General features: G+C 39.9%; 3 protein-coding genes and 1 pseudogene across 5 annotated transcripts; 1 reads left to right on the forward strand and 3 right to left on the reverse strand.

Annotated features, from left to right (window-relative positions):
* Positions 1-998: 998 nt before the first annotated feature.
* LOC112557412 (PH domain-containing protein DDB_G0287875-like) lies at positions 999-17,020 on the forward strand. Of its 3 annotated transcripts, XR_003097952.1 has the most exons (3): positions 999-2,148; positions 2,526-3,129; positions 4,138-4,339. XR_003097952.1 is itself a non-coding variant. In XM_025227236.1 (2 exons), exon 1 carries the CDS (start codon positions 1,260-1,262, stop codon positions 2,190-2,192), a length of 933 nt encoding a protein of 310 aa, XP_025083021.1. In that variant the 5' UTR covers positions 999-1,259; the 3' UTR covers positions 2,193-2,207; positions 16,843-17,020. The 3 variants fall into 3 exon arrangements, 2 of the variants coding, with proteins under 2 accessions (XP_025083021.1, XP_025083020.1); XM_025227236.1 differs by lacking the exons at positions 2,526-3,129; positions 4,138-4,339 and adding an exon at positions 16,843-17,020 and having other exon boundaries at positions 999-2,207; XM_025227235.1 differs by lacking the exon at positions 4,138-4,339 and having other exon boundaries at positions 2,526-3,402.
* LOC112557413 lies at positions 8,788-14,592 on the reverse strand. The gene is made up of 4 exons (XM_025227237.1): positions 14,299-14,592; positions 13,694-13,921; positions 10,213-10,366; positions 8,788-9,031 (listed from the first exon to the last, which is right to left on the reverse strand). The coding sequence occupies exons 2-4, from the start codon at positions 13,811-13,813 to the stop codon at positions 8,955-8,957; spliced, it is 351 nt and encodes a 116-aa protein (XP_025083022.1). The 5' UTR covers positions 13,814-13,921; positions 14,299-14,592; the 3' UTR covers positions 8,788-8,954.
* Positions 17,021-20,286: 3,266 nt separating the features above from the next.
* LOC112558411 lies at positions 20,287-20,468 on the reverse strand (annotated as a pseudogene).
* Positions 20,469-23,186: 2,718 nt separating this feature from the next.
* LOC112557415 lies at positions 23,187-24,910 on the reverse strand. The gene is made up of 3 exons (XM_025227241.1): positions 24,784-24,910; positions 23,891-24,047; positions 23,187-23,736 (listed from the first exon to the last, which is right to left on the reverse strand). Exons 2-3 carry the CDS (start codon positions 23,982-23,984, stop codon positions 23,507-23,509), a joined length of 324 nt encoding a protein of 107 aa, XP_025083026.1. The 5' UTR covers positions 23,985-24,047; positions 24,784-24,910; the 3' UTR covers positions 23,187-23,506.
* Between the last annotated feature and the right edge of the window lie 1,958 nt (positions 24,911-26,868).

A 26,868-nucleotide genomic window follows, 5' to 3' on the forward strand; every position in this document is an offset into this window, starting at 1 on the left:
AGGGCTTCTGCTTACGCAAAAAATTGCGTACTGTACGCATTAAAAGTTTGAACTACCCCTTCAATTTTCGTCAATGGGGTCCCATTCAAATTCGGGCGAAGAACAGGGACCCCTTAAAAATCTGAAGAAGGGGTCCCTGGGACCCCAAAGAATTTAGCCTTAGCAGAAGCCCTGAATGCACAATTTTAACCAATGCAAAAAAAAAAAAAGGAAAAAAAGACAAACAAAGAAATCATTATCACATTATTGAAGGCAATTCAATAACGGCAAACAAGTGCACCTGAACGCTGCACTTTTCTCTGTCGTTTACTTACACTATATACATATAGTATATATAGCTATATAGCTACTTTCCGTGACACTTATCGATACTCCCTGTACCAGTTTCTCATTTCTAACCCGCATTAACTCTTCAGTCCGAGATCCGGACCCATATGCCACCCGAGTTTTGCATTCGTGGTGACAGGCCCCGTAAAGCAATGTTATTAAGAACAATTAATTTTTAGACATCGCTGTATTAAAATTTATCGACGATGACCTTTTGCAGGCTGGGATAATGACGATCGATGATGACGAGGAAAAGGAGGATGACACATATTCGATTGACGTTTAATCTAATACGTGTTTCGGTACGTAGTGTCACTTAATTGTTTGAAGAACCACTCCTCTAGCTCCCTGTTACTCAGAACACGTACAGGTGCGAGACTTAAAAATTGTGCTTGTAATTTATAACAAGTGCGATACCCGCGACGGTTATTGCGGAAACTTTTTGAACTTTTACATTTTTCCCAAATGGAGACTGGAGTGGCTGTTGGTGTGAAGCCTCGAGATGTCACAAGGCTCATTATTCTGTTAGGTGCATGTCGTCCTCCTGCCTTTGACAAGTGCTCACAGGCCATTGCTTCCACACCTTCATCACTCATTCTTACATCCTGTTGTGCTGAGGGTATATAAGACATCCATCTTGTATACTTCACTTCATTGGCTAGCAAGGCTCTGTCTAGATATTTCACAAATTGGAGATATCAGAACAAACAGCCTTACATGTAAGTAAATTCTGATGAATAAGTAACAAAATCAAGTGAAGAAGTTGCATGGACATGCACATCAATCTTAAAATAAAAAGGTTGAGTTAGCTCGCAGAAAAACTATAGATTTCTAGACTGCCTTCAATTTTGTTGGCCGTTGTGACTGTTCCTAAGAAATCAACTCTAATTATCGTTAGATAACTCAGGACGTAGAACCGGACAGCCAGAAGCATGTGTAAAAGGATGGGGCCATTTTGGAAAACGAATATGATACATGTTATGTTTCCTATCGCCTTTGTTCTGATCATTGTTCCCGAAAAAAGCGCCTTTGTCCTGTTTCCAAGCCTACAAGAACCTCCAACTTTCTCGCTTGTGCCCGAGCTGCTGGGACCAGGTACAAGGCAGGTGGTAGAACCGACTCTACGCCACGACACAGTATTTAATCTTCTTATGTTCCTGGCACAACATGGTGCACTGAACGTTAACATTTCATCCACACAAACACTTGGCAAAGATCTGGTAATCAGAGCGGACAGGTCACGGGCAAATGTTGTCTCCTTGAAGAACAACGATGTTGTCATGACGACCGAAGCGACCAGTCTAAAGCTGCAAAAGACGGTAACTTTGGACAGGAACGCCACGGAAACAGCAAAAATAGAGGAGGTGGAAGAGGAAACAGAGCCAGCAAGTGAGCCACTACTACCCTTTACTACAACCAGTACTGTTACCACGACGAATGTAGGAAGCAGTTTGGGTCCAAGACCAAGAAACGGGACTGCCAATTTAACGGAATTTCAAGGTGAAAGGTCGACGGTAGGCACGACTCTAACAACGAGCGTGTCTTTCTCTACCGAGGATCCAGAGGAGAAAGAAGAGGATGAAGGGGAGGAAGAAGAAGAAGAGGCGGAGGAAGAAGGCGACCTTAACCCGAGTGAGTCAGCCACACCGATGAACGAGACAGAGGAAGAAGCAGACGGAACGAATCTCGAGCAGAACTTCGAACATACCACCGAGAAGCCGGAAGTCGGGGAAGTCAGATCACTTACAGTTGGAGAAGCAGAAGAGTCAGATGAGGACAAGGAGAAGCCAGGGGAGACTCCATTCGTTTCTTTATCTTTCGGTGAGTGGAGCTTAAAATCTTTCATCTTCGATTACCTTTTCTAAAATGTATTGCTCAAGTTTGAGAAGAGTGATCATTTGTGTCGTTAGCCCGAGCAGTAGTTACAGCAGTGCAATGCAGATGACTTTTCGCTGTTGTCATTGTCCTTTGGATTTCTTCGCTTTGTCGTAATCCTCATACCTGCCGCTGCACTCATCATAACTCCTCTGCTTATTTTCCTGTCACCCTTTGTGTCCTCTCTCACTGAAAGTTGTCACGTGACAATGGCGCTACAGTGTAGTGCATGAAATGTTAAGAAACACGTATATAAATTGCTACATTTTGAGACAGGGCAGCTTGATGGGTAAATGTAGACTGATCCTGTGTTTGTATTGCAGGGAGACTTGAGTGCATTTTGATGGAGGGTCGCTGCGTACGCTCGTGCTCGGACACCGATGACATCATTCCGGGTGTTGCTTGTGGATCCGACACGGAAGGTCACGACCTCGTATGCTGCGACGACTGATGGCTACTCTCTGGGGAGGTTTCTTTATTTCACATAAAAAAAAAGACACTATGATATGAGGCTAGACGCTGGGGTGCGGTAGCATATTCAGCTGGCCCCGTAAGCAGGGAGCACCGATAGCGCCGCTAAAGGTACGATATCCCTTTCGTCACGATAGCGCGGGAAAATTCGCATGCAGGGACCGCCGATAGCCGGCTATCGTAGCTCTACGGCTAATGGAGCCTCACCCCTCCGTTAGCTCGCTATCGTACCGAAAGCACAAGATGGCGGACTGGAGGTTCGGGGACCGTATTCGACGCTGTTTGCGCCGCGAACGTGTTTTTCGGGACAGGAATCCTCCCGTGGACCGGTACAACGACCAAGAACTTTACCAGAAATGTAAATTTAGAAGACACGATGGTTTAGAACTGACAAATGACATTGCAGCAGCAATCGAATCCTCGAATCGACGTGCGTCGCTTTCTCCACTGTTACAGGTACTGAATAAATCAGTTATTAATCTGCTGATAAAACTTGTTCAGCTTGTTGTCTATTTGATTTTAGCCATGATTAGTTGCTTTTTAAATGATATTTTAAATTTGAAAAATGCAAAATTAACATCCTAGCTTAGGTATTGTGCAGACTAACATGACTGTAATGTGACAGTCAAACCTCCTAGTTTTTGACATAGGATTTGCATTGTGTGAGAGAGTTTGTGTGTGTTGAGGCTTTGTAGTGTAACCCAAAAATTTTTAGTTTGCACTGCTAAATACCTGTTGCAGGGTGTGTGTGTGTGTTGAGACTTTGTACTGTCACCCACATTTTTTCATTTTGCTTTGCATCTCACTTCAGAATATGTGTTGCAGGTGTGTGAGTTTGTGTGTGTTGAGGCTTTGTACTGTACACAAATTTTTATTTTGCATTGCATCTCACTGCTAAATACCTGTTGCAGGGTGTGTGTGTGTTGATGCTTTGTAATGTAACCCACTTTTTTTTTTGCATTGCATCTCACTTCTGAATACCTGTTACAGGTGAGTGTGTGTGTGTGTGTGTGTTGAGACTATGTACTGTAACCCACATTTTTTTAATTTCGCATTGCATCTCACTTCAGAATATGTGTTGCAGGTGTATGAGTTTGTGTGTGTTGATGCTTTGTACTGTAACCCACATTTTTTAGTTTGCATTGCATCTCACTTTTGAGTAGCTGTTGCAGGGGGGGGGTGGGGGGTGTGACTTTGTACTGTCACCCACATTTTTTAACTGTATACAGATCCACTCTAATATACAAAAATGCATACACTGGCAGTATTGCTAGTTTTAATTATCATTTTTCTCTTTGTCTAGCTTGCTTATTTAGCGTTTAGCAGCCAGACTTCTAGTTTGAGATTTTAATTTCTAGTTCCATTTGGCTTATAATAGACTGCTTTTTGGTCTTTGAAATGTTATATCATGAGCTGTTGCTCTGTATCTCCTTTGCTGGCTGTTTTTCTTTTTTTCATTCTAAGGGTTTTCCAGTTGTCCAGGGTGGTGTTGACGGATAGAAGTTTGTCAACGATTTGAAGGGACTTGAATATTCTGTGGCAGAGCAAAGAAAAATATGTAGTAAATGATGGTTGCAAGAGTGGCAATTAGATTTCTGCATATACATCAATAGCATTCTAAAGAAAAGTGATGTTATCCACAAACTGATTTAGTGTAAAGTGTCAGAAAATTATCAATCCTGCAAAAATGGACAGAAAATATCATTTAAATGTGGATATATATATTTGTGTGTGGATGCAATTATTCACTTTTCATTTTGCTTTTGTTTTAAAATGTGTGATTGTAACTGTTTGAGAGTTAAATAAATTTCACTATGTAAATTTTAAGACATTGTGTATTACTTGTTGAGATGGCAACATGTTGCACACAAACTTCAGAACACAGCATTCTGCGCGCAAAGTTCACAATAGAGCCACCGTAAAACATGAAATTATTCAGCCTGCTTACCTCCTGTGAATCTGGACCATTCACTGGAATAAAAAACATGTTTTAAAAATTGTACTTCATTTAATCAACAAGCATATAGCTGATGTATAAACAATAAAAGAAAAGTAAATAATGGTTGCATTTGAGGCAAGATTAAACCAACCCATTTCAACCTGTGGTGCTGTGTCCCCAGTTACCAAGAATGTAAAGCGTGTAATATTAACAATTATAAGCGTGATTTAAACATCCAACACATACAATATGTTTCACTGCTCCCCTCCCTACATCCAGCTGATTTGCAAAACATAATCACATTTTCTATTATAATTTCATAAAAAATATAAATAAAAATAAGTAATTATTCTGTCATTTACTGTTTTATATACTTTTTTAGCCAGTTAATGTGTCACTTACCTCCAATACCACTGATCAGGGTAGGTGTTATTGCCAAGGATCGCAGCAACAGTCTCTTCATATTCAGGTGGTGGCATTCCCTTGTCTCCAACTGTTTTATTTGCCTCGTTTTTTTTTTTTTTGTTTTTTTTTTTGAAGCCTTGTCTATTTTTGTAGATCCATTTATCTTTTATTTCTGGTACAGAACAGCCACCCTGCTTGCCAACACCTTGGCCGCAATTTTTTTTTCCAAATTTTTTTTTTTTTTTTTTTTTTTGTTTGGTGGGTTTTTTTTTTTTTTTTTTTTTTTTTTTTTTTTTTTTTTTTGGTATCGTTCTTTTGTTGGAGAAGCAGCTGGAAAGAATTTTGTTTTCCATGGATATCTCCTCTAACAAAATTTTAATTTCCATGTCGCATATGTTTTGTTTCCCGTTTTTCTGCAAAAGGACATCGTCAGGGAGAAAAAGTAAACGCTACTTTTAAAACAAATACATGCGCAGTAGCGCATGAAATTCGGGCCTACCCGGAAGCTATTTATAGAACTGCCTTCCCGCGCCGAAAGCTAGTGGAGCTCTATCGGCGTGTCCCTGCATACCACGTTAGTGGGGAGACTATCGCTGCTATAGCTTTCGGACCGAAAGGCTCTATCGCGACGATTGGCTAACGGTGTTTCTTGCATACGGGGCCTGGTCTTATCTAAAAAGTCGGTGGTCACAACAAATCACAAAGCACATCTATTTTATTATTTCTATTGTTTACTACCATCTGAGTTATAGAAGTAGCTCCAGGAATGCTTTCGGTTCGTTCTGCTTTTATCCGATCTTAAGCTTTTAAATTGCTTTTAAATGACACGTTATTGTTATATTTTTCTGTTTCCATGTAAATTTGAGATGCTTTTCTAATGTAATATACACACCCGGCAAGCATGCAAAGAAAAAATCAAATAAAGCAACATACACACATATTACATACACACATATTGCAGTGCCTCACCACCATACAATGAGAATATAATATAAATTTATCAATTTCTCAAAAGTTATCCGAAATTATGTTCGCTATCAGAGGCGTTCGCGAACCGAGCTTCCGCTGTACGTTTTCTTTAAGAAACCAGTTTTGACATGATAGTGTATTGACTTACAGCTACAAAAAATGAGTCTGTGCTGTAAAACGAACCTGATCATTTTTTAATATCATCGATGCAGATAGGCTGTTGTAGCATAGAGTTTCAATCAATGTATTTCTCTTGCAGTTGGGTGCAAATTGCTTTGATGTGTTCACTTTGTAGGGCAGTGGCCTTGAACTGTGTGTGGAGGAGAGGGGGGAGCTGTATGAATGGCGGCTTTCAAGGGAGGGTGTAAGAGTGTGGGGGGATGTTTGGAGGAGGGTGAAGACTGGTATGAACTGATTAGTTAGCTTTGGGGGCCAGTGCCCTTGAGGATGTTTTCTCTTTAAAGATTTTTTTATACATGTGTGAAGTCTATGGTGATGGTAGAAGTATTTTTATTTGTGTGCGTGATGCGTGCGAGTGGATTTATTCCTAGATGCTGTGTTGTGATTCGTAGGTATAGAGCTTTTAGAGCTTGGGTTTATTGTAGTCAGTTTTAATGTATTGTTTGCTTATAATTAGATTATGTTCTAAGATGTGTAATTACAGCGACAGATGCTCAACCCTTGCTAGAGCTATCATGAAGAAATAACGAATCAATCAATAAAAAACTGCATACAGGAACGCAAGAATAACACACGCACACACGCACGGACATGTACAGACATATATAGTGTCAATAGGAAGTATACACGTTCAAGGGAAACAACCACTGCATTTGCACTTTGCAAGACTCACATTTCCTTGTCACGAGTTACTTTCCGTACACCGTTCGTTCTAACCATGAACGTAGATCCTATCTAATCTATGTGCTAACAGCTGGCCATTGAAGCCAGGATCTCGAGCTCCGGAGAAAAGGATCTGATGTGAAACAGGGACATTCCTGCAAGAACTAGGAGACCCCACAGTGTAGCTTACAGGTCCTGTTAACACCTGTAAACACTTCTCGGGATGTGGGGACCAGTTCAGATGCCTTGGAAGTCGCTTCAGAATCATCGCTGATGTCCTCCATAGTTTGTAAAGAACTAGACCAGTGGTCCTTAACCTTCTTTGAGGTACCGAACCCACAAGTTTCATATGCACATTCCTCCTTTAGTGTCATCACGATTTGCGAGTGTGTCGACTCCGTGGTGGAGGCTCCGCCAAACCCCTGAGACCGACTCACCGAACCCCTAGGGTTCGATAGAACCCCGGTTAAGAACACTAAACTAGACCTTCAAAGAACAGTTAAGGGGAGATAATATACATAAAATGAAAAATGGCATGCAGCATTTTAAGAGAGTAGAGAATATGTGATCACATATATGTGATTGTTAGAAAAATGACTGACTTTGACATAGCTTTGGATTTCATACATTTTGTTTTAATTTCAAAGTGTTTAAGTACAAAAATAAAATTCTTACAATTCTTTTGCTTTGCATTAATTTTCCAAAATTTTAGTTGTTCAGAAAGCAATGTGATTGTCTTGCTGCTTTCCCCCAGAATGCACCAAGACGGACACAAACGTTTGGTATTGGCCGCGCCACTGTTATTGAGAAAGCAGACGACAAATTTCGTGCATGACTCAATGAGTTCATTTCATAGATTTCAACTTCGAAGTTAATTATCAATAGTACACAAATACGCGAGATAGTGTGTGTGTGTGCTTTGCTGCTTGACTACTTAATTTGAACCCATCATGCACTTGGTTGTCATCTTGCTTCCGCCAATCGTATTCGTGCTCTTAACATTTGATTTCTGTAGTGCAATTAGTAGGCAAGAGATACGATTAAACAGTTTGATTATTTATAACAAAACGGATGCGGTTTAACCGTTTAAACTATTCACAACACATATAGAAGGCAGCGTCATGTAAAAGCGAGTTGCTAGCGGATGTATGTGTGAGACCTGCCGGGTACGACACGTGAAACATTTCACAAAAAGCACTACAATACTTATATATGATCATAAATTATTCATGACTATCCACTGTTATAAAGTATAGTTGTTTTAATGGCATCTTTCACTCAACTTTATTAAGACTTACTTCAGAAATCGGCGGTGTCTCACTTGAAGATGGACGTACAGTTCAAAATGTCTGCGCGCAGGTCCAAGCGAAGAACCGGTGTGACCCAGTACCTTAACCTCTGACCCCGTACCTTGACTTGTCGCGGCGACACGCGGGGAGGGGGAATAGAGGGGGCGGGGAGGGAAACAGAGGGTGGAGGGATGCGAGACGATCACGTGGCTGCCAAATCGAGCGCGGCTGAAGAGAAAAAGCTCGATGTACACGTCACTATCACCGCCCGGAGGTCATGACCTGCCTCAACTTTCCTCAGTTTAGGATCACATTACACGTTTCCCTCCTGTTCGTCTGACTTCCCCATAGGGACCCAACAAATGCCCACCGCTCTTGCAGGCTGGGTAGCGTCGATTTTATACTCTGTTGTCCATTGATCTGGTCCTTGAGTTCACTGAGCACTGACAGCCTGTCAGGCAAAAAAAAAGAGAGGACATCGTCCGGGTAATGTCGTTCCTTTGCCTCTTTCCGCGCTTGTGTGTGTGCGAGTGAGAGAGAGAGAGAGAAGCGAGTGTTTGTGTGAGAGAGAAAGGAGAGAAGCTTGTGTTTGTGTGTTTGTGAGAGAGAGAAGCGAGTGTTTATGTTTACTAACGCTCACTTTGCATCCAATACAATCCCCAGGGCGACACATCAAACAAAGGCATGAACTAGATGAACTCCACATTTTTATTTCTTCCAGCACATCTCAGTTTTGGGTTACATTCCCCTTTCCCGAAACGATATTTCGTATCCAAGTTTTTAATCGTCACTTTGGTGTGTGTCACGTGACGCCTCTTGCCCTATCCGTGCGCACGTCACATGGAGCTTTCCCTTTTATCCACGAGCCAGGGAGCCGCCGGGCACACCTTCCACAAACAGAGTGTCATTCCACCTGTCGACACAACACAAGCGTGTTATCAAATGACAGATGAATGGGCAAAGGCTACCAGCGACTGGATTGCAAAATGAACAGAAAGACAACGAGTAGAAAACTAAGAACCGCAGACAGGACCACTGTTCACAGCAACAATCTTAGGACTGAATAAAAATGATGCTTTTCCAATCCTTATATTTTAAAAGAACGAAAAGTATGAATAAATGAATGGAATAAAAAAGAGTCGTTTAACAAGGTAAAATCTCTAGAACTGTGTGTGTGTGTGTGTGTGTTAGAGTGTATTTTAGGAATTGCAGTAAAGCCAGTTTACCTGCGATTTGGTGATGAAAGGTAAGCTTGAACAGAAACCTATGACAGCTGTATGTTAACTAAATCACACACACACACACAGTCTTTTGCTCACAAGGGCAGGCATACATACTCATACAGACATTAACACACACAGGAGTAAAGATACACCATCATGGTAGGTTGGATCTCCGTCAAATGGTCAGTGGAATTCCAATACATTATATTTCTTTGTATATATTAAAAAAATGTCTTCTCATTGCAGATTGCAACGAAATGTCTGAACTGCATTTTCTTCATCCTCCTAGTACTAGTTTCTATGTCAACAACAGGTACTGTAATACGGTTATGATGTAACAATTAGGATTTTAATGGACAACTGAGCAAAATCATTGAGGTGTCTGTGTCGTCTACACACTTGGAGCATGATCTAAGTTTTCGTACCCTAGGGGAGGAAGTTCATGTGCCTAAGGTTCATGAATCAGACGCATGAGCAACTATTGGGAAAGAGAGGACAACAGCTACACGCTCCTTCATCAGGATAAACTCCCAACTGTCTATTCAAAACTAATCGATTGAAAAGACACGATGACGGGACTACAAACAGACAAACAAGAAAACAGAAAGACAAAACACGGACTGACAAACACGAAGACACCAACAGACGTCCAGCCAGATAGGTAAACAAACAGAATTACGAAAGAAAAGAAAGAGAATGTGGAAATGTCACAAGAGGGGGCGGGAGAGAAAGCAAGCAAATCTGAAAAGATTTTTTTTCTGGTGATGCTCCATATTTGCCCTGAACAGGTCCTGCAAAAATAAGAAAAGGAAAAAAAGAAGAAAACTGTAAACTCAAATAGCGGGCATACAGGCAATGGTATGATACGTACCAGGTCTTCGCCTGCTGTTTTGCACGGCCGAGCGGTATTGCTTCTGTGAGGTCAAGGGAAGGTCTTGGTCAAGTTCTCTCTTCTTGCCCAGAAGCTCTGACCGCAGCCTAAACTTTTCTGAGGCATCCAGCAACCGAGCGAGAAATAAGGACCTCTGTTGAGAAAAAACAACAAAATCATAAAGACGAATTGTACTGTACATCAATGTACACATCAGCAGCCCCGTGAAATCGGTACAAACCCCTTTTGTTGCAATATATATGTATAATTCGTATACAGATGTAAACTCGTTCCTTTGTCAGCATTCTCACTTTGTAACAGATATCTTTCTTCCGAGAGAGAGTTTACGAGACAAACTCTAAAACAATTATTTGAAGGATGGTGGGACACAATATCTCTGCGTATTAGAGCGTATGAAGCGTTTATCACCCGACTACGGACTAGACAGTTGTTTAGTTTAAAAACCGAGTCGATGAGTATTATTGCCAGAAACATCAGACTTCTTTTAATAACCTTCGCAGGCATTATCATGATCTGCAAGGACAACATTTTCAAATTTCATTGCAGTAAACCAGAGTGTCTGAGAACTAAAACCAAGTAACGAGATGACGACAGAAGCAAATGATGAAAACTGGACAATCGATGCACAGATAATTTCTGGGGGGAATGAGCATTTGAGGGAGCAGCTGATCGCATGAAATGTCATAAACATTCTCTACTGACTAGAGTCACCCAACCGTGTCTGAAGGACTCGGAAGTTAGTTTATTACACCAGTCCAGTGAGCGCAATCATCAAACCCTTGTACTGTCATGCAGCTTTAAATCTTGGAAACAGTCAGGACTGAAGTATATTCCATTCTTATAATTAAGTAAAAAAAAGGATCATGTCCATTTGATGGACATAATGACTGAAAATAAACCTCAAATGAGGAGGAATTAGGACACGAATCACGGCTTATTTAAAGATGTTTGATACAATATCTAGTGGACATTTTATGTTATGATATCAGGTAGCAGAGCGAAATATATACACAGTATTAGGATGACGCGAAGGACGAGTGGAAGAAACAAAACTAACATCGTAGGTGTGGAACTTTTATGAAAAAAAAGACAGACATCAATCTGACATACAAGGCAAGACATCTGGCGACTAAAAACAAACTTCTGCTTGGACAGGTGAGGTTCACACTTTTACCTAACTAAAAAATTGTAGAAAGCAAATTTCTCACAGACATCTGTGGGCTTCGGACAACACCAACACCAACGGTCTTTTTATCCAGGTATTTTTATCCAATCTAACAAGCACATTCGGACCGTATTAAAAAAATTTCATATATTAGATCATCCATTGCACCGAGATTTTATTGAGATTTCATACATTTTTCACTTTTATAACATTAATCTTCTTTCATTAAAAAAGGAGTGCAAAAGATCCAGAAGTTCACCAAAATACAAAAGAGGAATTTAAAAACATCAGTTTCTCACTCGGCTTGAAATTAAACGGTTGTTTAGATTGAAGAGATTCACCGAGGATTGTGGAAACAAAATTCGTGTTATCAAGATTCTACCCTTAACAGCTTCATCTCGCGTTTTGCTTCCTTGTCTTGTAATGAGTATGTGAGATATCGTATTTTACGATATTTGTTGGTACGATAACACATCTCCTCTAAAAGCCAACTCTTGGAACACACCACACACTTGTTGCTTTTTTTATTTTTATTGGTGTAGCAATGTCGTCGACGTTTCCTATACTTTCTCCTTCTTTCCCGGGATCGATATACTAAAAACTTAACAGACCATAAAGCTTAAGATCTTTAACTCCAATCGACAAAAGAGTTTGCAACATCTGTTTTTTCTCGTATTGTTGACAGCAAACAGGAAGCGAAAGCCTCGTTCTTGTAGTAAACGAAGATTTTGTCAGTCCATTTTGTATTTGTTGTTTGGCAGGATGATGAAAACAACTCAGCATGCGTCTCCTGCAGCTTGCCCTATGTGGACTGTCCTGTGATGCACTGGGATTTAAAATGGCCGGAGCTCCAGAGAATTGGTGAGAATTAAAGAATCGCAGTATTTTCCTGCGGTAGGTGGGGAACCTTGTGCCATCAAATTAAGCCGCCCATCAATATAAATGATTGTGACTATATTCATATATGAACCTTTATGGAGACTGTAATACTGATGTACAATGACTGCCCTTTATACTCTATATGCTGTCTGGTCATCACATAATGTTCTCCAGTGGAATGTGGAATCTTTCACGAGTATTATCAACATCATGAGGTCTGTTTACAGATGCTAAATGTGACCTTATGCATGTTTTTCTAGCGATGCTGGGCTTTAGAACCTCGCCAGCGAGGGTATCAGAAAAAGCAATATCCCCATCTCTCATCCTTCAAGAAGCATGGCGAAGACCGCTTGTCTGTCTGCCTGCCTAACTGTAGAGTCAATAAAAGAATAGTCTAACTAACCTAGAATTTGTTTTACGAAACCTGTTTCGAATATAACATCATTCCTGTTCTAAACTCGCTAAAGCAAATTTCTAACTTGAACTGTTCACAGTTCCTCTCACTAGTGTAGAACTCGCTAACCTTTACGAGGAAACCAAGTCGATCTGAATACCAACAGTAAATGTCATTGCGATCGAATGGACTTGTAAAAGCAATAGTGTAATGGATGTAATGTGGGTCCTGTGTGCAATGGTTAGCTTTGCTAGCATACCCTCATCCAGCATTCGCCTACACACCTGATTACAACACAATCAATAACCTCTTAATAGCAATTAAAAGAATGTAATTAAGCAATACATGAATGTAAATATATAAATGTCGTACAATAGTGGCTACATAGGCCTTGGTGGTCCGCCATATTTTTCACTTAAGTAAAGTGGTCCGCGTCAAAAATACTTTGAGAACCACTGCAGTAGACAATAGTAGAAAATACGTTTTCTACAAATAGTCTTTAAACTGTCAATGTCCTTTCTGTTCCTATTCAGTGTGAATATATGGCTGCCTATTGACCCTGCATTGAATTCCTGGCGTCTGTACCTCTAGTGTCCTCTATTTGTGTTTCGACAGACTTTCGTAGATTTTTTTTTTGGAAAGATGTAATGAAACCATAAGGACCAAAAAGTATTCCGATCTTTTTTTTTAAAGAGCAGACGATAAAGATGAACACGAAGTTAATTTTTCATCCTCCAGACATCTTACATACATTTTTTATGTTCTTCGTATTACCTGGGAATGTCTCTTTCTTTCTCTCCACGCCCCCAAAATCTTCTATTGTCTACCGTTGGATGGTGTGAAGAGATATAAAGAGCAATATAAATCGTATGTTCGTTCAAATTTAGTGTCAGACGAATACGAGCAAAGCAACGTGAGGGAGACGTAATTACGTGGCTGGCAGACAACGTCTCTGACGTAGAGCAACGTGCAATGGCGGAGGGAAGTGTTCAAACAAACTGTCTTTACTTTCGCTCACTTACCTTGATTTCGTCGTCGGTGTCATCGAGGTCCTCGAGCGGCACAGCAGAGCACGCGACCATCATCATCACAAACACGAACAACACCACGGCGCTGACGACTTTGGACGGTTGGCGGCACATTGTCTCTACAACTCGGGGCTCTTGTGATGCTTTGTTTGAAAACTTTTAGAAACCAACTCCTTGTTTTGAGGAAAAGTTTTCTTCTCGGCTCAACGGCAGCTCAAGCACCTACAGAAAAAATAAGAACAAAGTTTCAGATTTATCTTTATTATTCCTTTTTTTGCTCCAAAGATATCTATTTGCTAAACATGATTACTACTCTCGGTGTTTTAAGCAACTTTGTCATAAACATGGGATTCAATGAAAAAGAAAATAAATTTTAGATTAAGGGCGACAGAAGAGAAAGCGACACAAAATTTAAAGCCTCTATATTTATCATTAATTAAAACATTACATTTAAAAGCGAAGAAAGGAATATAACAAAATAAGGAAATAAAGAACAACTAAATAAAAATATTTTGCTATCTACGAAATAACTACAACCAAGTAAAATATTGTATCGCTCGCACAATAAGTCCACAATATAGTTATATCTGAGCATGAACCTTTTAGCAGCGGATGAGTGTCCGGCGAATGTCACTACAAACAAGAGGCCCAGTCCTCGCCAAGGAAGGAAGATAGGAAGGCAGCAGGCGGCTGAGAGAAAAACGCAGAGGAGGGCGAAAGCGCGTTATATAGTCGCGCACGTGCGCTTAAACACCTTGTGAAGTGATGCAACACGTTGCACGTGCGCTCGGGCGGAGCCGACAGTGGGGATGCTGACCGAGCAGCTGATTTTTTTTTCCTAAACGTCTCACTGAAGGGAAAAACTTCGGAAGCGTGACGTCAGCGACCTTCACTTTACCGTGCTAAGCAAGCTCTTGGCTTCACTCTTTGCCAGCTATGAAACTTGTTCTGGGGCTAATTCTACAACTTTTAAACACTATGAAGTGCTGCACAAAGTTAATTAAGACAGAAAATAACTTAAAGCCTACAACTGATGACTGGTAAAGGTAAAATAAATGAAAGCCACAGTCTCGTATCTGCTTATATATATATATGTGTAAACCCCATCACATACACACACATATCAGCTTATATATTTTTTATGATACCCCTGACACACACATACTTATATCTGCCTATATATATATAATCCCCCCTTCCCCACATATTAGAGAACGAGAACATCCCAATGCAAAACACACACAAAAGATGTGAGAAGACAAATGCATCTGAAGGATTAAAGTCGTGTAAGGAAGTTCACGGAGGAAAGACGTTTTCTGCCAGGTGAAACGGGTCAAAGTGTGTTAGTCGTTTTGCCACGTGTACACTCCCAGTCTTCCTGGCACTAACGGTCCCATGAGTCACTGCACGTGTCGCATGCCCGGTGTCTGGGATATAACGACAGTCGTTGCATGCATGGTCTGCACATGAAAATAAAAATTAAAATTTTATCCACTCTTTATAGCATTTGCACAGTAAACCAAGCTGTGCGGTGGACAACAAATCACATGCGTATCACAATGATGTCTTGGTGAAAAAACAGTTTACTGTGCAGATGCTATATACAGCACGGTAAAAACATTTATATGTCCACATGTTCTCAACATACCGATACGGTCATTCCGTCCTTCACTGCGGGGCACGCGATGACTCAAGTAATAAAAATTTAATTGTCTCAGATAAAATTTCATAACTGCCATAAACTGTGGACTGCAATTAATAGACTGAGAGTCAGAAATAATGGATAAAACACACACACACACACACACACACACACACTTTCTCTTTAACTCTCTCTTCATACGCACACCAACACACACTTCTTAAACGTGGACAACAGAAGACTAGAGTGAGAATTAAGTTGCTTAAATTCCTGTCTTTTCTTTTTATTTTAAAAAGCCGTTATATAGACACGTGGTACAACTGAAGATAGGAACTTCTTTTTTTTTTTAATTTCAACAAAGTCAGTGGTACCATTACTGGTTTGAACGCTTATATTAATGCTATTATTCTAGTTTTAATATCTGCCATAATGTCAGCTGATACCATTTTAGATGAGAACGTCTATCATTTTAGATATAAATATATTATTTTAAATGTCTGCTATAAAGTGAGCTGGTGCCATTACAGCTTGGAACGCTTATCTTTATATTATCTTTCTCGTTTTAACATCTACTATAAAGTCAGGTGGGTACCACCCATGACGGGAAATATTATCTTCATATCTCTCTCCCTCTGTCTCTCATTTTAAATATCTGCTATAAAGTCAGCTGCTACCACTCAATATGGGAACGACTATCTTCATATCTCTCTCCCTCTTTCTGTATATATCATTTTGAATATCTGCTATATATCTTTATATACCTTTATTTTAACAACTTCTATAAAGTCAGTTGGGTACCATTAAATAGAGGAACGACAATTACACTTAAAACGTCTACGAGAACGATGACATCCCAAAGCAAAACACCAAAAAAAAAAAAAAAAAGAAAAGAAAAAAAAAACCGCCCCGGGAACTCTAAACCTACCACTTTTGATAAAATATACTATTAAAAATATAAGAGAAATAAAATTAATTTTCAAGATTTTTTTGACTTTGGTCCCTCTGTTTTTACATTTTTCTACCTGAATATTTTTCTGTCTATATTTAAATACTAAGTTATATATCCATACATAGTTCTATGGATCAAAATCAGCCACGTACGTTCATGTACAAATACAAGTATGGGTAGATCAGATGACTGAGTATTATGGGACAGTTCCGCAGTCCATGCGGTTGAGGACAAAAAGCAGACAACTTTCCGCAATTATGATTTTTAAACCTGCTCCACGCATGCGTGAACACGCGGTTGTCGGTTTAACAAACTTTGACTTCGATTACTTTTGCATTTTGTTCAAATAAAAGCCTCGACCAAAACTCTGACACAAACCCTAAACCAGGGGAACATCCGGTCAGCGAAGGCAATGGCAGACCTCAGTCAATGTAGTAAATCTATAAACCTTTTTTTCGTATCAACGTAAATGTATATTAAGTAAATAAGAATAATAATGTAAATTTTACTGGGATAAGTAGGAGCCTCTACAAAGGGATATTATTGCTGAAGTCGATCATGTTTGAGAAGAGTGATCATTTGTGTCGTTAGCCCGAGCAGTTGTTACTGCAGTGCAATGCAGATGACTTATCGCTGTTGTCATTGTCCTTTGGATTTCTTTGCCTTGTCGTAATCCTCATACTCGCCGCTGCACTCATCATAACTCCTCTGCTTATTTTCCTGTCACTATTACTTCGTCTTCATCCTGATAAATTTTAATTTGTTAAACGTTGAAGAATTTTTGTCAAAACAAAACTAAACATTTCATAACTGATTTGTAACTCACTTTTTTCTGATATCGCGTTGCATGCTCTCTTGGTTTCTTCTGTCGTCGCATACTTTGATGTGACATCGATACCATGTGTCGTCATGCTGGGGCAGTTTCCAATAGGAAGACTGTTATAACAACCACCCTTTGTGTCCTCTCTCACTTAAAGTTGTCACGTGACAATGGCGCTACAGTGGAGTGCATGAAATCTTCAGAAACACGTATATGAATCGCTACATTTTGAGACAGGGCAGCTTGATGGGTAAGTGTAGGCTGATCCTGTGTTTGTATTGCAGGGAGACTTGAGTGCCTTTTGATGGAGGGTCGTTGCATACGCTCGTGCTCGGACACCGATGACATCATTCCGGGTGTTGCTTGTGGATCCGACACGGAGGGTCACGACCTCGTATGCTGCGACGACTGATGGCTACTCTCTGGGGAGGTTTCTTTATTTCACAGCAAAAAAAAAAAGACACTATGATATGAGGCTAGACGCTGGGGTGCGGTAGCATATTCAGCTGGTCTTATCTAAAAAGTCGGTGGTCACAACAAATCACAAAACACATCTATTTTATTATTTCTATTGTTTACTACGATCTGTGTTATAGAAGTAGCTCCAGGAATCCTTCCGGTTCGTTCTGCTTTTATCCGATCTCAAGCTTTTAAATTGCTTTTAAATGACACATTATTGTTATATTTTTCTGTTTCCATGTAAACTTGAGATGCTTTTCTAAAGTAATATATGCACCCGGCAAGCATGCGAAGAAAAAATCCAATAAAGCAACATACACACATGACATGCACATATGCAGTTCCTCAACACCATACAATGAGAATATAATATAAATTTATCAATTTCTCAAAAGCAAATATGAAGATTGGTATCTTATGTAACAGCTATAACGTTTTAAACATTAATGTTACATGGAGAGAATACCTGAGATATTAACAGAACATTTAAATCACATTAGACAGGAAAAAATGTACTAGAAAATTAGTAGTTACAAGTGCGCTAAACGGATGAACTTTTCTTTAGAAGTGTCGCAAAATAAAAAGTATTTGTCTAAACTACAAAAAGACTACAAAAAGGCCGGAAACAAACCTGTGAAGGATGAAAGAGAAAGAGAAAGGATCATAATGTAAGATTGTAGTCAAGTGATGTCAGATGTCAGGCTGCACAAAAGAGACAGGTCAGTGTTTCCAGGGTTGTCCATGGGACATATTTTTATATCCCATCCCATCCCATGGCAATTTATGCCTGTCCCATCCCATCCCATCCCATGGGACGTTTCCCATGGTAGTAACATTCCTATGGACAACACTGCGCATTGCACACATGTTAACAAAGTCATGGCATAATGAAACTGGAATAAAAAAGTATTTTTCCTGTGCTTAAAAAGTCTGACAATGCAAATTTCAGCGTAAATTTATTTTACAATATCAAGTATCGACTACCATGGGAAATACAAATGTGTGCTGTCCCATCCCATCCCATCCCATGGGACGTTTCCCATGGGATTCCCATTCCTATGGACAACACTGGTTATAAGCTTAGGGCAGTCTCACCGAAGAATGAGTTCGTCTGCTAATGGCAAAGAAAGAATTTCACAAGCGCCGATGTTATATGGCGATTGCAAAACTAACCACTCATTGATTCGGATGGAAATGTTGGCAATTTTTCGCAGATGGCGCGAGCTTCTGTGTATTAGTAAAAATCAATTATAAACAAAAACCAACAAAAGCAAAATGCAATATCCCCCATAATTTATAAAACATAATTTATAAAAAATATAAATAAAATAGCAACAACGACAACAACATCGACAACAAAACCCCATTTAATTTCCAGAACATTGTTGTTGACATTCTGGGTTAGCTCGCTATGCGATCACACAATGGCAGCCAAAAGACAGATGTACCTCCGCAGAAACGTTATTGTGTCCGAGCTTGTATATACCTGTTAAACGTGTGGCTCAGCACATCACTTTTTGTTTAATTTGAAGCCACAGATTATTCGCCCTCCCAAAACAACAGTATATCTCTTAACGGAAAAAACAATGCAGTTCCTTTTCTCCAATCTCTTCAAACCCCATTCCCTACGTTCAGAACCCCTTCATGACTGAATAATAATAATAATTTTTATGGTGCTTTTCTAATGATTTACTCGCAGCGCTTTATAGAAGTGATAGACAAATCTGTCCTCATAAGCGGAATCACAAACACCATGTAGCCATATTCGCATGTACCAGACACGCTCACTTCTACAAAGACACACTCACTCATAGTCAAGGTAAACACAGACGCAGGTTATGCACGCTCGTGGTCAGGACAGGGTCGCAGTGAATTATAAGGATCTGTTCTGAAAACCTTTTTAACAAAATATATTACTGTGACTAATTGAAAATCAACTAAAAAATATGTTTATTTCACCAATAATGTTGAATACTGTTAAAAAAATTACTCTTTTTAATTTAAAAAAATCTAGCTATTTTCACTATTGTCTGTATGATGAAAAATTTAGTCAGCCAATGTATTGTAACAATGGCTAAATACGTCCTCGTTGATGTTGGTACCCATTTACTTGACTGTTAACCTCAGTGAATAAAAATAAAAATAAAAAAATTAAAAAATAAAAATAAAATCTATGAATTTATTAGCACACTAATTTCTTTACTGAGAGAAACAAAAACTTGTAGAATCAACAAAAGAAAAAAAAAAGGGTTAGGTGAGACCACGAACTTGTATTACATATACACGTTAATGATGAGACGTATTAGCAGTGAATGCTCGCCATCGGGGCCGATCTTGAGCACCTCTGAGTAAATCCTCCCTTCTGACAGCACGTCCCCTCTTTAATGTTATCACGCCATATCTTTTACTTACCCAGCTGACGTCCTCCCTCCACAAACCCCAGGACTCTTTGGTGGGATGCCGTCAACCGATATAACCAAACTGGTCACTATTGATGTGCACGCCCAAACATGCCCTCACCTGTGTTTTATTGCTGCTTAATTTAAAGCAAAGACGATCGAGTCAGTTGGAGGATGTCAGGTCACCAACTTCAACCTCTAATTAAATGCTTTCGATTGGGTGACGTCTATCGACTAGGAATGAATGTGTTGAGGTAATCAGAAGTAAAACCGTAACTAACTGTAGAAGCTGACTTTCATTTGTTTTTCTCCCCTGGAGGGGAGTGGGCCAATCCTGGAGGTACTACATCACCAGGTCGACCCTTAGCAGAGGTGGAGCAAGTCCCTAACCCTCCGTTATGTTCTTTAAATCAGTGTAATATCGAAGTCCACATGTGGTGGACGTATCGGATATTACGCGAAGAAGAAAAGTTGTAAAAGATGGAATCGCCGCAAGCAACCATCGACTACGGCGTAAGTCCTAGAGACTACCCGGCATCATCTCGCCACTGAAACACGGAAACACTTGCATTTAGCTTTACGTAATATTCAGGTTTGGTAACGCAACATACTATTTAAATCACTTTTACTTTAAAATTTCTGCATAACTGTAAAGCATTTTATTTTCTAACTGCAGCTGTTATTATTTTTACTTTTTCCGTAGTTTTATTTACATTTTTCTTTATATCTTAATGTAAGAATTACTTTTTGCAATAATATTTTGACTTAAGATAGCGTAAAGTGTAAAAGGGAAACAACTCTAGATTTTCAGTCGTGTAAGTACATGGGAAGCAACTCGCTACTAAATTTATGAAATGGCAAGCTAATTATAACAAATTTTTTTATATCTATTAAAGCAATTTATTTCTAACGCGGTTGTTATTCTTTATATTTTTCCTTAGGTTTATTTGCATTATTCTTTACAAATTAATGTAAGAATTACTTTTTGCAATGATATTTAGGACTGGATGTAATCTCCACAAGCAGACAAAACTAGAATACATAAAGGAGAGAAGGATGAACAGCGCAAATGACAAACATAAAGACAACTGAATTTTCAAACTTTGTTTTTTTTTTCCTCTCTTTCTCTGTATCTTTTATCTTTATTTCCTCATAAGCGGGGGTATCAATATATTCGGCTTGTAGTCCGTGATTTCATGTATAAGGTCTATGTGAGCCTGGGAATCGAGGCCGCTTACTTAACGGGTGGCATATGTTTTCGTTGCCCCCGACTGACACGGGTGCTGAACGAGGTAGCTAGACGGTTGTCGCAACAGTCGGAGGCCACTGTGGTGCCTGCTTGCCCACTTCACGGTTGATTGTCCCTACTCTAAAAATCATTGTTAAAACTAGACATTACGTTTTCTACACAGCACCAGTTTAAAGTGGTGAAGAGAGAGTGAGAGTGGGATGTATATTGATGTTTTATCTGTAAGGATATAATATCGAAAACAATTCCTATACGCTTCATGAGGAGCGACGAGGAGGTCAACAGTACTGTCGTACTTGTAGTACTAAAACAAACACAATTCCATTACATCCCAGCATGTACGAGAATTGATGACGATCGAAGCTTGTCTTCCCTTATTTCTTACTTACTCCCAAATTTATAGCTAAAAATCTCCACAAAGAGACATTTTTTGAGGGGATTGGGGAGGGGTTCATGGTTTACATCTCTCCCTTTATTGTCTGCAAAATTTGACATGGTGCGAGTTTTTGTTTTACTCTCATGTCGTGCTACCCTACAATTTCCGAGGTGACTTTAGTATCAACAGTACGTCTACACTCTGACAAGACAGTTGTACCAGAAGTAACAGCATGAGCAGTGTATAGAGTCTTTGTTTGACCACTTCTTTCGCAGTCTGAACTTTGAGATGTACATCTAGGGTTGGTTTCCGTTCAGTAGACACTCGGAATCTTGTCCAAACCATACACAAGCGCCACTCACAGCTGAGGTATGTCCAAAGACCGGAAGTTGCATCGTACATCAGTGGCTGCAGCAGAGGTGTTGTGGTTATACATCTTTGACATCTCTTCCCTCATTTTTCGGTCTCAAGCTTCGATCGTCATCAATTCTCAATGTGCAAAAGTTATGATTATCACCAATTGCATTACTGCTAAACAAACCCTAGAATATGCACTCGTCAACACGAGCACTACTACTCATGAGTCAGTCTTGCATTTCTTACACTGATGTTTGTGTCTATTTGTCAACGTGGCTGAGTGGTGCCAGAGACCGGGACTATGGAAGAAGAGAACGCAATAATATACATCAGAGGGTGGAAAAGTCCATTTGTACTCAAGGCGTTATTTAATATGAATGGACACTTTTTTTTTAGATCAACGTCCATTATTAGTGTCTGAGTTTTGGCGGCTTTCTTTTTTTTTCTTTTTCGGTAAAGCACTTTGATGGTGGTGTAAAGTGCTACATAAATTAACTTTATTGTTATATTTAAGTTGGTGGGCGCAGGCATGTAAATGTTTGTGTCCAACAGCCTGTTGACTGTTGAGGCAATAAACTGTGTTCATCATTTCTTGACCACATGATTTGGAGAGCAGAACCCAACCTTCTTTCACCCATATCAATGTGCTAGCTGCGCAAGGAGAGTTCATTTAGCGGCTACAGTGAGCCTTTTGGCTAAATTTCTGGTTAAGCGCATGAACCACCAAGCTATGGCTTCTCTCCTACCACTTAAAAGTTTTCATCATTGGCTAAAAGATTTTCAAAAGTGAGGACTTCTGTGGCTGTCTATAATAGTAAACATAATTTATACAGCGCATGATCACACGAAGGAGCACTCTCTCAGCATTTGATACGACCAGCATGCGATGGACAGGATAAACAACCCGGCAGACAATGAAAAACAAATATAGAAGATGCAACGAGAAATCATGAAAGCAAACTATATTTTACTTTTTGTAAATGTTTATATTACAGAAATATACTTTATAAATATAAATTTAATTCATTTATAGTTTTGGGATAGACATAGATGACTTTATAAAAGGCAGCGATAACAAAACCAAGAAAGAAAAATGTTGATAAGAAAGAGGGAAGGAAAGGAAGAGATGGGTAGACAGGAAAAAAAATCTTATTGCAATATATGTTTTCTTATTTCTATTAATTTTTTTTTAGTGACTCAAAATGCTTTGTTTCTTTTTTGCCTCGTCTCTTTGAGCTTTTTTTTTTTTTTTTTTTTTTTTTACGAAATATTTTTCCCTCTTATTTTTCTTTAACTTCGTTATCTATTCTGAAAGAATATGCAAGATGGTTTCGCATGAGTAAAAAAATTTTTTGTTGTTGTGCTAGGCAGAGTTGAGCACGGTTTTCAATCAGTCTTGCGGGCCTCCATACACTCAGAAACCGCGATCTTTTATCAAGAATGCAATCAACGTTTGACACGTTAGGGTGAAAGTTACAAAAACTCAGGTAAATGAATGTTGAAACCCTGTTGGCAGCTCTCTCGCCTCTTCATCTCTGCAGCTGCAAGCCTTTGTTTCACTCTCTCCACTGAAATCTGCCTTGTCGTCTTTCTTGTCTTCCCTGGCGCCTGGTCCGATGATCTGCAGCGGCCTGCTGGCGGAACATCCGGCGTGACTCTCGTCGGAACTCGAGCAGTTCCGGAAGGCCGCTGACGGCGACCGGCTCCTCTACCAGTTCGATAACCACAGGCGCAGGAGGGGTGTCGGTGGGTTCGTCATCATCGTCGTCGTCATCATCTGGGGACACTGTTGACGCAGAGCAAAATGGGTGTAAAAAAATAAAATCCGCAAGGAATAAAAATTACGTCGATTAAAAAAAAAGATGTTTCATCTCAAAAGCTACTTGCTCTCAAGGAATTTCGCCTGTTACAATAACTGTAGTAACCAGCTTTATACTGACCAGCTTCCACTGAGTAGTAAGTGACGTCACGGCTCCCACAATAACCCTGGCACATGCTTCTGGCAGCTGCTGACACACCGGAAGTGTTACTCATCTCCACGGCTGCGACGTTGACTCTCACATCGTCATTATTATCCGCGAGCTGAACGTTGGATAGCTGCGTACAGAAAAAATCTGGTCGAAGTTGGTGATAGAAAAACAGCGTGTCAAGGTCCATCACAGCACAACAACGTGTCAACAACGTGTCAACAAAGTCGACGGTGTATGGAGTAGGGGAAGCATGTCAGGTTCGACAAAATGATAAGTACAAGCTAAGGCCAATGGTTTTAGGGAACAAACATGCGAACGTTAGAACAACGTTCTCGTCGTCTGACAGTTCTGAAAGCGTTGGGCGTTGCGTGTTCTTTCCAGTTCTTTTCGAGAAGAAATAGAAACCCACATGCGTCAGGAGCGGATTTCTTGAGCATTTTATTCAATCTTCTTGTCTATCCGTAGATTGATTTGCCTTGTATACGCTTTAACTACTTCTATTCAGCCTTAAATTTTTTTAAGTTATGTATTCACCAGATTTAACTGTGGTTTTTTGGGGCATAAGTAAATGTAAAAAATCTACCATAGTATCTCTTTTAAGCAAACCTCTATCGATAAATCTCATTCATACAGTCGTGGACTGGGTAAGCAAGTATACTTTAGCAATGTCAACTGTAATTTTGCTTTTAAATTTCTTGTGTGCAAATAAAGCTTCCCCCAAAAACTATTATTGTATGGAAAACCATTAATCAATTGTTTAGTAATTTAAGACAAGTAGGCATGCATTATTTTAGCCCATGAACTTTATTCTAGTTTTTTAAGATGTGTGACTCTAAACGAGTTATCTACCCAAAGTGACTTACATTCAGACCCCGCAGTGACGACAGCAGGTCATCGTAGGTGTCCACGTCGGGTGTTAAGATAACGCACAAAGATCTCCTACGAGCGAAGACGCCATAGGCCACGATCTGTACACACAAAACACACACACACACACACGTGTTTACAAACACTCAATATGTATACAAAAATTGTCTTTGATGCGAGCACTTTCCCACGCGCTCGCACACACACACACACACTGTGTTTAACCTGGAATGATCATAATAATAATTCAAGAACGTTCATTTACAATGTTCCATCTTCACGGCTCATTCAAAAACTGGTAGTGACGATCAGGTAAGCGTAGGATAAGTGTAATACTTTAGGAATTTTCAAAAAAACTGAGAGAGACACGGAGTAGTCGTAGAGAATCTTGATGGGTCCTTGGCCCATCGGTCTGTTACCGCGAAGTCTGGACCACTTGTACACGGTGTTGTTGCCAGCTGGGGCAAAAGCCTCCACTTCCTCTGTTCGCAGAAGTCCATTTTCTTGGGTACTTGACACAGTCCATAAGAAGTATTCGCCTCGGGGATTGTCTCGAGTCTGAAAGTTGACATAATAAATGTTAGAGCACGTTTCGCTGCTACGTAGTGTGTTCAGTGAGATTCAATGATAAGAGCAGCACGAGCAGCAAATGCTCTGGCGTGTTATAAGGTAGTGGAGAGAAGAGGGGAAAGAAGATAAAAAAAAAAAAAAAAAGGAGGAGACAGTCAGATACTAAAGATATTCACGAAAGAGGAAATATTACGAAGAAAGAAGACGAAGACAGCAACTTATCCTGTCATGTATATATACATATATCTGAGCTACTCTTGTCTAGTTTCTGTAATGAAGTGTTAGTGCAGCCCTGACTGAGCAAGGCACGCGCTTGTGGATTGCCCAAAGGTGAGCCAGAATCTTCATCCGTCAACGGTTAGTCAAGACGTTTCATGGTTATAAGCAGGGTTGTCCAGAGTTATAAGCAGGGTTGTCCATGGGACATATTTTTCTATCCCATCCCATCCCATCCCATGGCAATTTATGCCTGTCCCATCCCATCCCATCCCATGGGACGTTTCCCATGGTAGTAACATTCCTATGGACAACACTGCGCATTGCACACATGTTAACAAAGTCATGGCATAATGAAACTGGAATAAAAAAGTATTTTTCCTGTGCTTAAAAAGTCTGACAATGCAAATTTCAGCATCGACTACCATGGGAAATACAAATGTGTGCTGTCCCATCCCATCCCATCCCATGGGACGTTTCCCATGGGATTCCCATGGGATTCCCATTCCTATGGACAACACTGAGTGTTTCGCCATTCTTGAGTAACAACATACTTTTTAAATAGTCCGTTCCGGTTGACTAAATGGATATCTAAAGCCTAATGTCAAGTTGTATGAATGGCGGCTTTCAAGGGAGGGTATAAGAGGGTGGGGGAATGTTTGGAGGAGGGTGAAGACTAGTATGAATTGATTAGTTTGCTTTGGCGGCCAGTGCCCTTGAGGATGTTTTCTCTTTAAAGATTTTTTTATATGTGTATGAAGTCTATGGTGATGGTAGAAGTATCTTTCTTTGTGTGCGTGCGTGCGTGCGAGTGGATTTATTCCTAGATGCTGTGTTGTGATTCGTATGTATAGAGCTTTTAGAGTATATGTTTATTGTAGTCAGTTTTAATTTATTGTTTGCTTATAATTAATGTTCTAAGATGTGTAATTACAGCGACAGATTCTCAACCCTTGCTAGAGCTATCATGAAGAAATAACGAATCAATCAATAAAAAACTGCATACAGGAACGCAAGAATAACACGCGCACACACGTAAGGTCACGTACAGACATATATAGTGTCGATAGGAAGTCTACACATTCAAGGGAAACAACCACTGCATTTGCACTTTGCAAGACTTACATTTCCTTGTCACGAGTTACTTCCCGTATACCGTTCGTTCTAACAGCTGGCCATTGAAGCCAGGGTCTCGAGCGCCGGATAGAAGGATCAGATGTGAAACAGGGACATTCCTGCAAGAACTAAGAGACCCCACAGTGTGGCTTACAGGTCCTGTTAACACTGTAAACACT

This window comes from Pomacea canaliculata, linkage group LG2, assembly GCF_003073045.1.
Source record: "Pomacea canaliculata isolate SZHN2017 linkage group LG2, ASM307304v1, whole genome shotgun sequence".
NCBI lineage: Eukaryota > Metazoa > Mollusca > Gastropoda > Architaenioglossa > Ampullariidae > Pomacea > Pomacea canaliculata.

Coding starts and splice junctions, on each gene's coding strand:
- LOC112557412 (XM_025227235.1), top strand. CDS start 1,260: ATGTGTAAAAGGATGGGGCCATTTTGGAAAACGAATATGATACATGTT. Junction 2,149..2,525: donor ATTCGTTTCTTTATCTTTCG/GTGAGTGGAGCT, acceptor TTTGTATTGCAG/GGAGACTTGAGTGCATTTTG.
- LOC112557413 (XM_025227237.1), bottom strand. CDS start 13,813: ATGTGCCGCCAACCGTCCAAAGTCGTCAGCGCCGTGGTGTTGTTCGTG. Junction 10,367..13,693: donor ACACCGACGACGAAATCAAG/GTAAGTGAGCGA, acceptor TTTTCTCAACAG/AGGTCCTTATTTCTCGCTCG. Junction 9,032..10,212: donor AAACAGCAGGCGAAGACCTG/GTACGTATCATA, acceptor TTGTGTCGACAG/GTGGAATGACACTCTGTTTG.
- LOC112557415 (XM_025227241.1), bottom strand. CDS start 23,984: ATGAGTAACACTTCCGGTGTGTCAGCAGCTGCCAGAAGCATGTGCCAG. Junction 23,737..23,890: donor TTACTACTCAGTGGAAGCTG/GTCAGTATAAAG, acceptor CTGCGTCAACAG/TGTCCCCAGATGATGACGAC.